General features: G+C 44.1%; 1 protein-coding gene across 2 annotated transcripts in view; it reads right to left on the bottom strand.

Moving 5' to 3' along the window:
- LOC119371643 (uncharacterized) overlaps window positions 1-13,743 on the bottom strand; it is a 204,357-nt gene that overhangs the window by 104,267 nt on the left and 86,347 nt on the right. The window contains exon 2 of one of the 2 annotated variants that reach the window (XM_049419928.1): window positions 1,380-1,474. In XM_049419928.1, the coding sequence (XP_049275885.1) occupies window positions 1,380-1,428 (49 nt within the window). In that variant the 5' untranslated portion in view covers window positions 1,429-1,474. Of the gene's footprint in view, window positions 1-1,379; window positions 1,516-13,743 lie in introns of those variants that run through there. The other variant, XM_037642090.2, reaches the window with a different exon arrangement.

The following is a 13,743-nucleotide window of genomic DNA, read 5'->3' as shown; positions in this document are numbered from 1 at the left end:
CAGGCCTTTAAATTACACGTTGCCTTGATCTAAAGATGACTGTAAGGTCGTGTGCATAAACGGACGAACATAACAAGCAAGGCAGCGTGAGATTGAGTGCTGAAAAACATATCCGTTCGACCACAGCCGGGCCTGGCCCCTGACCTCGAAACAACTCGCGCTTGCTTTGAGCTGTTTGTTTCTTTTGTGGAAGCTGGACATTCGAACGAGCGGCCGGAGCTTGTTTTCGCTACAAATCCCACTTTGAACGGAAGCCAGCCGAGGTGGGGATCCGTGCCTCGTTATGTTTACGGGCACCTACGCCGAGAGCTCCTCAAAGACGTATCTGTTTACAGGACTAGAAACGCGCAGTCAACTTGAAGACCGCCGCCGACTCAACGGAAGTTGTTTCACGCGTTGGTGAACGGGTTATATTTTTCGGTTTTATTTTTTCCGCTAAGGGGGGATCGGGAGAAAAAAGAAAAACATGCTCGCTCCGGCGCCTGTGACTTGCACCGTAAACATGACTCAAGTGTGTGCAAGCTGTGAACATAAAACGAGAGGACAACACTGGTTCAATTATGTGAATTGGCCGACAGTTACGTTGGGAGTTTTGCGCGTTTTGACCGTCGAGGCTAATACGTCGTCATTCTAGCCCGTTTTATCTGCGTTCTCTGCTGATAATGGGTGCGTGAGTGCAGAAAGGTTGCAGGCAGTCATAACTGGCGCTTCCTGTGGCGTGAACGTGGAATGCGATAACATTTAAACTGTTTACCTGTTTATCGGTAAAGTTAATCGTAACTATAGAGCTTGGCCTGTTACAGCTAACTTTTTCCATCCTTCATTTTTCTTGCTGACCTAAAAACTCACGCATTATACCTTTAATTGGGCGCGCCACACACTCTGTTATTTGAATCTTTTGTTTTGTTTTGTTTTTAGTTTCTACAAGGCTGTTTCTTTCGCTCCCTTTTCTTTTTTTCAGAATTCTTGCACAACAGGCAAAAAAAGGTGAAAAACAAAGCAATACCAAATGAACACAAGACGCAGACACTGACCGCCCTAAATCACCCTGGCTCAACAGCGGGAATAAGTTGTTGAGGATGGCAACGAGGACGTTAGCCCCGCTCTTTATTTAATTATCGGGTGATATTTTCATACAGGCCAGCCGTGACCACTCTAACTATTCCATCCGGTAGTGAATACACAAAATGCAAGACTGCTAAATGCTTAAACTTACACCTTACTCCAGCAAACTCCTATATGTTTGAACAGATGCATGGTTGATATTGTAAGGTTGTTGAAGGACCTAATGAAAGATCTTAAGCATCTAAACGTAAGCGGCTGATAACCAAGCAAATAAATAAAGAAAAGAACATAAGAGAATGCCTTCTCGTCCTCACCAGGCTTGCTGTGACGTAGCATCCTCAATATCTCCCTCCGCGTCGGCATTGGGAAGAGCGGCTGCTGTTCGGAAGTGGTGAGGTCCCGTTCAGACCTTCTCAGTGGATCGGCGGTGAAATGGCGGGCATAGTAGTGGCGTGGAAGTAGCCCTATGGAGTGTAGTCGCAAAAATGCGGAGTTCTTGTACTTTTGTCATTATAATGCCTCTGACAGTCGCTACTCAAATTCCAATCGCTTGGTGCAAACTGATGACTTGAATGGAGAACTTTAAGGCGCTAGCGCTGCCAGTTGGTGCCAGGAAAATGTGACGTGACGCAAGTGCCTTGTCATTCACACGTCGTATTTCGCAAGAGCAGCCAGTAAAATATAGATACGCAAAGTGGTATCAATAAATAAAATTTAAAGATACGCCTGCCTTTCAATAAAGTTGTGCATCCATCCATCCATCTGACATCGTGGTTTATTGACAACCGATCTCGTAAAAAGTTCTTGCCTCCATGGAAAAATTATCCTTGCATCTTGGTTTTAAAGATGACGAATTTCTCAAAAATCAAAGTGCGAAATTCACAAATAATAACTGACGCAAAAAATGGCGAACTACCCTTAGTAAGGTACTCACCGAAGAGGGTAACGATTAAGGAAAATTTTGCAGGCATGTAAGAACAAGAAGCGTTTAAGTTAAAAGCTTGCGCAAAGCTTGAAGATGGCATAATGCTTCTTCAATCGCTCCTCTCACGAGATTCGTTTATAAGACACTCACCTTAAATTGGAAACCAACCATTGTGAATGAAGCCGTAAACGTTATGAAATGTTAACAAGAGTCGCTCAACTCACCCCTTCTGGCATGAACGTGCTGGCATAGGAAAAGCAATCCGGGCAGCACAAGCATGGACGTAAATCCAAACGATTTTCGCAAAGCACTAGAGTCATCCATTGTCTCACACCGATAGAGAGAGAGACGATGAGAGGCGGTCCAACGCGAAGTCACAGACACTTCACTGAGAACACCTGTAGCAAGATGTCCGGCATTGCTGCTGTCGGCGAAATACCAGGATTTCTCGATAAAAAAAAAGAAAGAATATATCTCGAGCAATTCGGCTTGTCCTTCAGCAAAACGACGGCGAAAGCTACATTGTTTCTGTAACGACGTGAGGGGGCTCACACAATCTTAAATGACACAAGATGACGTAATGTGGTCTCACGCTGCTACGTCAAAGTAGTGTAGAGGGACGTGTGACAGCAGCTCTCTTAGCTCTTGTCCCAAGTTGTTCACATAGGGTGACACCACGCTGTTGCAATGTTCATCCACACTTCTCGGTTAACCCAAGGGAACGCAAGATGATGCGAGTGATAGGTGACAAAAAAACAGGTGACTGACGAGCAATCCGTAGCCAATCCGGCAGGAGCAGGCTTCGGCGACACCATGAAGAAACTGCAGACGACGTGAATCAGAGCGCGTAGCAGACGACGCACAGGTGACGGGCGCGCGATAACAGGTGCAATAACGCGGACGGTAAGTAAACAATGGGGCTCGAGGAATTTTTTTCTGAGTCTACAACGCTAGCGCCACTCCATCTTTGACGATGTATAAGCCGCAGTCTTTTTACTACTGAGGGAGCGCCGCTGACACGAGATATAACAGAGCGACTGAAAGATAACGTGCGGCCGAGCTAATACGAAGCAGCGGCGTCAGGGACCGACTGAAGCGCAGGAGAGCCGAACGCGGTCTCCGTGGCCTCGGCCGATCGTTCAACACAACGCCGGGTCTAAGAGAAGACAGGAGGTTGGATGGCGGAGTGAGAGAGAGAGAGAGAAAGAGAGGGAGAGGATGAGAGGTGCTGCGAAAGAAGTGGAGTGGAAGAGACTGAGCGAACGGGAGCGCGAACTCGCAGCGCGTGCGCATGCGCGAACACGTGTTATTGAAAGTCTAGACTGATGGCTTCAAAGAGGAACGAGGAAGGGAATGAGGCGCCGCGTAGCGGCCTCCGATTCAAGCAGCGCGGAGTGGCGGAAAGATGGAACGAGCCGGATGACGGTGCTCGAGTACTTCTGTTCAAGCAAGTTGATTCATATTTGCGGTGTTTGTTTCGCGTGTTACGTTACCACTTTCGCTAAGATGGTGAAGTTTAGAAGCACGAAGCAAATGACTTGCCGTCTTTCGAAGTAACTACTAGGAGTATGAGTTGTCCGAATCGATATAAGGTCGAAAGATAGGACACTGCATTAAATGACGGCGCTATAAATAAGATACTTGAAAAATACCATGACAATGGGAAATAAGGTGCGCTGGACATACTTTTACGGGATTAAGACGTAATTGTCACCGTTTAGCTCAGCTAAGCAATAAATCAAATCAAATCTTTATTTCCACCGTGTGTCTGGCAGATGGAGGACAAAGAAAAAAAGCTGCCTATAGGTGGCTTGACTAGTCCGCAGCCCAACGTAATATATGGCGTGGGGCCAACAGCATATGGTCAATTAACAAGTGAAAACGTATGATTAGTGCAGAATAAAAGTAATAGACAACAGCCTGAAAAGAAATCATACAAAAATACAATGCCAGGATAAAAGAAACTAATGTTCTGTTACAAACATCGTTCTACGTTTTGCTGAGGAACACCTAAACAAATAAAATTAACTCAAAATGGTTTAGCAATGATGACAAAGAATAACACAAAAGCCCTATGCCAGCATTCAAACGAGGTGTGACAATATTCCTATGCTCTTTGTGTCTTGTTTTATAGCTATGCTCATTTGATGCCAAAAGTGCTAGGGTATCTAGGTTATGTATATTATTGTTGCCACATTCACTGCAAATAAGAAGCATCGGTCGACAGCAAATTTGGAATAGATTATATACATGTGTCACGAAATCTTCCCAGATGCTCAGTGCGTTTTTGCTTTATGTATTCATAAATACCTGTTTTATGCATACATGCCATCATTATAATGATGGCATCTAATGATGGTCATCTTCTGATGATGGTCATCCCTAGATGCCATCATCTAATGACGGCATCTAATAGATGGCATCTATTAGATGCCATCTAATCTGATGGCATCTAATACCGAATATTCCATCAGCATATTCGGTATTAGATATGTGCTCAGGCCCACACAGTATCACACATAAAGGAGAAAATGACAATATCATATACCAGTAGATGCTTCGTATTCTTTCTTTTTTTTTCATCGCGTTTAGCTATATACAGCGGAAATAATTCCGTTTTTCTCAGTGCTAATGATTAAGTGCTCTATATTTTTGTACAAATAAAACGTAATCATCGATCTTTGTTAAAGCGGTGTTAAGGAGGTGATAAGCCCGAACCACTACTCTTCTAAGGAACAGTAGTGTAAGCATAGGGCTTCCAACTTCTCGTTACGTGGTTATTGTTATAGCAGTTATAGCTTTGTACTAAGTCGCATCGAAACCATAAACAAAGGGCACGCTGTCGAAGTAAAAACAATACGCCGAGGAAGACAGTTTATATCTGATTTTTAGTCTACGCGGTGAAAACACACACACACACACACACACACACACACACACACACACACACACACACACACACACACACACGCAAACGCACAGTGAAGCGTTATGTTTGACCCGTGAAGCTGACTTTAACTTATTTTATCTGATTTGTGGATAGGGTAGCCAAGACGGTGTTTACCTCGACCTCTCCACAACAACCAATTTATAACAGAATAAAACAAAAAACACAGAAGTATAAACACTGAACAAAGTAACACACGCTGTGAAACACAGAACCACACAGATAAATACACGCGCATCCAAACCACTGACATACACAAATCACATGCGCAAACACACACAAACACGCATAAGCAGGCATACACACGCACACAAATAACTCTGACAAACACGCCGAAGAAAACACAAGAATTCACTAAGGCCCAAGAACGCGCATAGGCAAACAAACATACAGACACGCATTCAGAAAACAAGCAAGCAAATTTCACCGTGCGTCCAATTGCCAGTGACGTCGCTTATTGAGAAAAATACAGGTGACGCTTCTTTCGGTCATTATATTTTTCCGCAGCCTTCAACCTCTCTATATGCGATCTTTACTTAAGGTGTACAAACGCTACGTCACTCCTAGGAAGGTAAACTTCCAGTTGCACTTTTGTTTGAAGCAAAAATATCACTCTCTCCAAACCCCTTGACGAGCTTCATTTAGGGAGCCACCTTTTTTGCCCTTTATCCATTCTGTTCTCTGATTGACGTCCACTATGCAGCTCGTTTCCTCTGATGGCTTGCTATTACAACGCGCTCCACCGACGAGTTACACTTGAAATGAGAGGCGTACAATATGAGACAAATTTATGAAAAAGAGCAGTTCGGTCGTAAGAAGAGAAACGAGGCCTTGGACCAAGCAAGTGCCCGAAACGGTTGCCATAACGACACAAACTGACGATGACTTCCCTCCCTCTCACCCTCTCTCCGCACCAGCAATCACGGATTGCTTGAAGGGTGATTTTGGAAAGCGCGCTAGCTTCCTTTCGCGCACATGGGAATACATTGGCGCCTTGAGCACACGGCAATTTGACCCATACAAGTAAACCGCCGGCTCGATTCTTTCCATTTTGATATATGGTTTTTATAGTCATGATGCGAAAGCACCGCATAGAGCGAGGAGCTGTCTTGGTATTGCCGCTACTTCATCGCACGTGCGGTGTGCAGGCAATTTTTGCAACACTGAGATTTTAGCTTTGAGAGTGAAAGTCGTAATACGTTTTTATTTTTTTTTCTTCGTGGATATCGGCTAATCAGTCCATAGCTGCACATGCGCGTAATGCAAAATTTTGTCGCTTCTTACAAATGAGGGAGCTCACGTGCGCGAAGAAGAGTATTGCTTGATGTGCTGACGTACACTCAGTGTAAAAAGTTTTTGAACCAGGAGACATAAGAAAAAAGATTAGTATCTCGTACACCAATACGCCTCAAAACACTCACATAAAGTAAACACAACACACGCACATGCACGTACTCAAAGTACATTCAAGAGTACGGAAAGAGCTAACGAGTGTTTTCTCAAAAAAAAATTGTGTATCGTTGCGCGGAAAGAAACCTCGAAATTTCCACAATCACGATTTTTTAAAATCCTTCTTCAAAGTGCAAACATTTCTCTCATTAGGCAGAATGTGTTGTCTAACACAGCGGCAACCACTGTTTTATTCCTCCGCTAGGTTATACCTCGGCTTTGACTGACAGACGCGGAAGCCGAAGACCGCACCGCCAAATGCAAAAAGCTGCCTCTAAACGGTCCCGTCAGGGTAATTGGTGCAGTGATCAGCACAAACGATAAAAGAATGACTAAAAGATAAGAGCAAAAGATAACGATGACGTTTTTTTATCAAGCGAAAGTCTCGCGTTTCTCGCTTAGAGGTCCAAAATCGCTTCCCATTCAACGATAACGACCACCCCATCTCATGGTGTCCAATCTTCTCTCCGCTCGCCCGTTAGAAGCCTTAAACCGGAGGGCCGCCTCTTGCTTTCAACGGCGGCGTAACGAATGGCAGGGCTTAAGGTCTGAAAGAGTGCTCTTGGCTCAATCTGAGGCATTTAAACGAGATGCCGAAACCGAGACGATGAGCCTCGGGTGAGGATGCAAAATAGGGACGGAGGCATAGTCGGGACTATTCTTTAATGATCTCGTTATTCCGAGTACGCCGAGGATTTTTGCAGGGTCATATAAGCTTGGAAAGGGTAAAAGAATGAAAAATGAACAATAAAATAATAAAGAAAGGCTAATGATAAAAAAGCCTTTATAAACAACGAAGAATATCGAAGAAAGGAAAGATAATAAGGACGTAAGAAACATCTAATGAAAAGAGAATACCGTGGAAGACATCAAAGAAAGAAAGAAAGAAAGAAAAGAAAGAAAGAAAGAAGGAAAGAAAGAAAAGGTTTTTGTTTCCTTAGCAAGCACTGAAATCGAGCTAGTTGGCGCTGATCCATAGCTTCTGTAAGTACGAATGAAACATATCACGGACAAAGAACACAGGACAAACACTACTTTAAACTGAGATTTTATAGCGCGATAACACCTAATATATAGGTGTTTTCTCTTTATTTTATTTAGGTATATATAAGAACGTTTTTTCAGTACCGTGGAGCCACTTCTGGAGCTGTTTTTCTGGTTTTTAATAGCACGAGCAACGGGTTACACTCTTGGTCCTCTGCCAAGACACTCCCAAGGCACTACTACTTCCAGTTTTCCGAATATTCAGAAAACGTTTAATAAATAAAACTGCTACGAAATGCATAATTCTCGTTCAACTTAAGAGTTATATTGGACACAGATATTATTTAAGCACAAGTTTACTTACAGTAAACTGCCAGAAGAATTATTCGCAATGAACTGAATAAGTTCATTAAAAAGCAGACGCTTTTCTTGTGAGGAGCTGGGATCGTTGTGCCACCTGGGAGAGCAGATCTCAACCACGCACTTCCTTGTACGTAGCCTCCGAGATCGAGTTCTGTAGTGCGACGAAACACAATGCTAACGCAAGGAATACACTAGGACACGCGAACGCCGAAGTGCGACTACCAGACACTTAACAGGCATTTTTTGTCTTTCTTGAACACCGTTCATTTAAGGCCTCTGTAACGCTCATTCCCTCCATCATTCAGAGTAGCACGTAGACTGCTACACACAGACTGTGAGATATTTCCGCTCTTTATAAGGGAGTTCGATCTATATTTTTATTTCTCGAATATGTAATGTTTTAGTTTGCCCTACTTCCCGACTATCACCGCAGTTCAGGTTTAGCGAGCGGTGGTCTGCGGGAACTGTGCTTCCCGCCAATGCAACATGGTGAAAATGGCTAATACGTGGCGATGTATGCCGACAAGGCTAGTTGGGCAAATCAAAAAGGCGAATCATGGCGAGCCAGAGAGAAAGAAATAGAGAGATAGAAGATGAAGAGGAAATAAAAACAGGTTACTCCTTTGCTAATTTCAGTCGACTACACCACAATTTTAACATTGTAAAACCTACGTTGTACACACAAAATTTGCCTTCGTTTTGTGGGTATGGCCTGGCTGCGTCCAGTCCGTCGTCAACGTAGTGTAGACTGGTGCAAACGAAAGCCTCAAAGAACAATGACCAGTTATTGAAAACGAACGACCCACACACACCGAAGTGTGGTCACAACGGCGTCGAGTGCCCGTAAAGACCAACTACAAAAGAACTGCGTATCTGTACATCTTCTGGGCCGACCTGAAAGCAATACCACATATTGCAATAAGCAAAGTTAACTGCTATAAACGTGCGTCTGTGAAGCCTTAGAGCACGCGAAAAAAGACGCTTTGCATGTTTAATTTTTTACACTTAGATTTTGTCTGTGTCAGTATTTGATTTTCTAGAACGACCCTCGTGTCCCAGGGGCATCAGTACCCTAGAACGTTCTCGATTTTTTTACATTGATTTCCTCTCTAGTAGGCTAGCACGTGACCCAGAGGTCGCTTCGGAAGGCAAGCGCACCAGAAGATGCGGAATGGCAATCCAAATGAAATAAACCACCCCAAATAATACAAATGGGCAAAAAAGTGTTCATAATGCGGCACGAAGGTGCACTTCGAAGAATGGCGAAGCGGGCTTTTAGAGCATCCCTGCCTTTGCCATTGCCGTCCCTGTTTGCCCTGGTCCTATATACCTGAGAGGTGCAGTATACCTAAGTGCCTGTTACTCACGAAAAAAGCCCGTCGTGAATAATGTGCATTATTCATCTGCACGGACCTATAACTTCGTTGTACTCGTAGCCATCGATTGGTCTCTCGCTGTACAGTTTCACCTCTCTGCTTAAATCTCTCGCTCCATCTCTCTTGCTGTCTTGGTCCTTCTTAGCACACTTCTACCTGCCTATTTCGATGCATCGTTGCCTTAATAACTTACGGCTCGCCCAAGTTCGTGGCTTCCCTTAGTGGCCTCATTTTGTTTCTCCGGACGTACAGTGCTTTGCGAGCCTCGTAAATATTATAACGAGCACCACTTCGGGAATTGGCGAGGGCTGTGATTTGCTCTACTTAAGCGGGATACGGCCATTGAAGACTAATTAACTATGTTAGGGATGCAAGAAAGCTACGCACTGGTTGCCGGTGTCGAGCAGCCTTCTTCTTTATCAATAGCTAGGAAGAAGAAATCGGTTAGAGTAATTAATAGTAATTTGTTGGGCTTTAGGTGCCAACACTGAGTATAATTACGAGGTACACCGTAGCGGAGAAAATGAAGATTAATTCTGACCACTTGGGGTTCTTTAACGTGCACCTAAATCTAATCACACGCATGTCCTTGCATGTGGCCCCCATATAAATGCGGCTGCCACGGCCGGATATCAAACCCGCGTGCTGAAGCTTAGCAGTTGGTCACCTTACCTGAAAGGAGGAAGAATAAACTTGGTTTTTTTTTTTCGATTTAGAAAAGAAAAAAAGGGCCACGGGTGCGAATGAGATGCTGTGCAAAACACGACACAGCTCGGCTGAAGTGATGCACCATGAATTCACTATCGCTTTCTCCTTTGATCCAAATAAATGTCGTCATAAGCGGTACAATGTATCAGCAGGAAAAGCCCCACCACCTACCACTGCTCCGCGGGCAAAAACGTATGTGCCATAGAAATTGGGCAAAACACACTTCTCACCACTGGTTCACTGAAGTGTCGAGAAACGGTGAATGCGGCGGAACTACGCATGCTGCTTAAATGGCTCTTCAAGGTCATGCGCAAAACGCCGAGCTCATGCGGCAATCCAGACAAGACGACCCATGTGTCGGGAAATAGACGCTTGCTGCTCAAATATAATTTTTTTTTATAGGCGCATACGCTAATTCAAAAGGAACTTTCTTTATCTTTCATGAAAATTGAGTTTCACCTCTGTTCCATGTGCTACACGCCTTCGCTGGTCATCGAGCTTCACAGAGTGGAATAGATCCGTAATAAACCCAGAGATAAAAACCCGAGCCGCCTCGTTTAGCGTGTCTTGTCAACCATCTCCACGGGGTGTAAGGGCGGTGATCTTTCAGTTTGTGTCTTCAGCCTTGATTTAGCCTTCACTGCTCAGTAGATATAGGCAGACGCAGAAAGCTAAGAACCATAGCGATGCGTGTTGCGCGCGCGTATTGTGTGCTTGTGTGCGGAAAATGCGGGGGTGGGGCGTACGAACGTACGTACGCGACCGAGGCTTCTGGTAGAGAGGCGAGTGGTAATATTTATATTCTCGTGCTTGCTTGCCTGGCGATGGTTCGTTGCTTCCAGCCGCTGTAAGGCCCGGCCATAAGCGGCACACATAAATTATTACTGCGCAGGGACACGTGTATGTTTACGCCCTAGCTGCCAAAGCAGGCGTGTTAAAAGAAGATGGAGAGAGAGAATAGCTAGCGCAAGCGTAACCTCTCGGTGCGGTGCGAGTGGTTAGCGGAGCGGAATCAAAATGCTAGCGGCGCGGAAGGCTCTACTGACTTGCTCGCACCGTCGAATGAGCAGAACAGAATTAGACATACTGTAGCGCAAACCGTGCCGACGTGGGCGCATATGCTAGTCATATTTCTTGCGCCTCGGGCAAATCCGACGCGTATAAGCGGTACTTTACGTAGTAGCTGCAAATTGGGGTAATTTGGGCTGACGTATGTGTCACAAGAAAAAAAAAAAACGCAGGGCAAGGTTTTTCTTTCTGAATATGAAAATGAGGTAGTACACGAAACAGGTGCATGTCGTGTTGTACGTGACCGCATCGATGATTTGTTGATCTGTTCAGGACTACTTCTCTGCCCTTCTACAAATAAATAAATAAATAGATAAATAAATAAATAAATAAATATTAAGTAAATAAATAAATAAATAAATAATCTATCTATCTATCTATCTATCTATCTATCTATCTATCTATCTATCTATCTATCTATCTATCTATCTATCTATCTATCTATCTATCTATCTATCTATCTATCTATCTATCTATCTATCTATCTATCTATCTATCTATCTATCTATCTATCTATCTCACTCACTCACTCACTCACTCACTCACTCACTCACTCACTCACTCACTCACTCACTCACTCACTCACTCACTCACTCACTCACTCACTCACTCACTCACTCACTCACTCACTCACTCACTCACTCACTCACTCACTCACTCACTCACTCACTCACTCACTCAACCTTTCCTGCTGTTCCCTTATTCGCAACCAGACTTCAAACCCTGCTATTGGAGTCATATGTCAATTGTAGGACGAACGCCTCTCCCAGTGGTATCTCAACCTCCCGATCCTGCACGAGCTGATTCATTTTATGCCTGCAAATTTCCCAATGTCGTCGTTCCGCCTAACCTTCTGTCGTCCTCAACCACGTTTCCCATGTCTCGGTATCGATTCCCTCGCGCTAACTGACCGTTGATTATCTATCGTTCTCGCTCTTTCGCGTTCAATTTAGGTTTCGCCAGCGAAAGTGGTCAGTTTTCATCACTCTGCTAATGTTACCAGTTGCCGCTTGTTTTCAGAAATCGCGAAGTGGTAATGGTCTCCTCGTAGAAATGGCTCCGATTCTTCCATTTGACACGACTGCCTATCTCCCTTAATTGAAATGTGTATTAATGTAATTTCTTTAATTACTACCGCAATTGCTGTCTCGAGCACTCTTAAGGTGTATGCCGCTAGAGAAAAAGTAAGTATGAAGGCAGCGAGCAAATATTGCCTTTCCGTTATTTTGAGGATTTGCGCACACATTTCTTGAAGCACCCTGCATAACAGTTTCACCATTAAATAAACAAATAAATACAATTAGCGTAGCTTGCACTGGAGACACAATGCTCAAAAGACCGCGGAGCTGATGGGCACTGAGATCGTCCTGGCCGTTGCTTTTTCTTAAGGCTTCCAAATTTTGTGTTTCTTTCTTCACGTGTTTGTTTCTTTTTCTCCCGTCTATGTTTTTTTGTGTATGTCTTTTCTGCGTCTGTTTCTTTCTATTTCTGTCTCTCTGTCTTTCTCTACCTTCCGTTCCTTTCTCCCTCTCTTTATTCGTCGCTTCTCTTTGATTCTCTCTTTCTCTCCTATTCTTTCCTTCTGTCTTTATTTTCTCTTTATTTCTCTCTTTCTCTCTATGCTATAATTTACTGTATGCCCTCCTCCTCATCCTCACATTTGTACTCCTCACCTTCACTTCCCTTTCCTACTGCAGTGCTATACCATACGATAGGATCCTACACTATACTAGAGAAAGCTATGCTATGCTCTGCTAGCGTGCCTGGATAGCCGAGTGGTTAAGAGGCGCGCCTTCGGTTTGCGGGTACCCAGGTTCGAACCTCGTCTCGTGAAGAATTTTTTCCCATAGAATATTTTTCTGCATTTTTATTTCTCTTCCTTTCTCTCTCTTTCTTTCTCTCTCTCTGTACTCGTTGTCTTACCCATCAACGTTATTGCATCTCGCGCCGGAGCAATCTGCCCACGTGTTTTGAGCGCCAAGCGGAAGATGAAGCGACGGCAATGAAGAAGAGGATGAAGACAGCGCGTACCAGTCTCGCGGAGCAGGTTCGGCGTAGCTGTGACATTAGTGGTTGCTAGTGACGTGAGGCATTCCGAGGGATTTATTGCACATACCATAGTTCTTAGAGCCAAATAAAACAGCTTCAATGTTAAATAAATAAATAAATAAATAAATAAATAAATAAATAAATAAATAAATAAATAAATAAATAAATAAATAAATAAATAAATAAATAAATAAATAAATAAGCAAACAGCTGCTCTAGAGAGGAAGAGAATCGGCCGTCCGCATCACGCTGAAGGATGGTCTCACGCACTGGACCTCTCAAGACGTGGTTTTCAGCCGCAGGTTCTGCGCCTATCACGGAGCGAGCGTGACAACTTCCTATTGCCTCCCTGCGAAACGCGAGGGGTAATCAACGCCTGGTGACATACCACTTAATATCGCTGGAGTAGCCGGGGCGCGAGGGGGGGGGGGGTTCGGCACGCCCCCCCCCCCCCCCCCCAGATTGAATAGATGACAAGTAATAATGAATAGATATCGACTGGCCCAAGCAAGCACCCCCCAAATTGTTCAGCTTTCCATGTGTATATATACACGCAATACAAACTCACGCACGAATATATATGAAGCATTGTCGAAACCCCCGGCCCGAAAAAAAAATTTCTGGCTGCGCCAGTGACGAATATCGACACATAGAAGTTTCCTCGGGAAGCGTTGCCGGATATGTAAGCCAAGCTGACACGCGTGATGCTGCGACCGCACCGTGTTCATAACATGATCGTAAATTTTTATAATAAAGTTCGGTGCTCAGTTGTAATTCTAGTAAAATACCGGTGCAAGAGTATAAACATA

The sequence above is a fragment of the Rhipicephalus sanguineus genome, chromosome 10, assembly GCF_013339695.2.
Source record: "Rhipicephalus sanguineus isolate Rsan-2018 chromosome 10, BIME_Rsan_1.4, whole genome shotgun sequence".
In the NCBI taxonomy this organism is placed as follows: Eukaryota; Metazoa; Arthropoda; class Arachnida; order Ixodida; family Ixodidae; genus Rhipicephalus; species Rhipicephalus sanguineus.
Note: the sequence above shows the minus strand (reverse complement) of the source record. Positions and strands in the feature narration are given on the sequence as shown.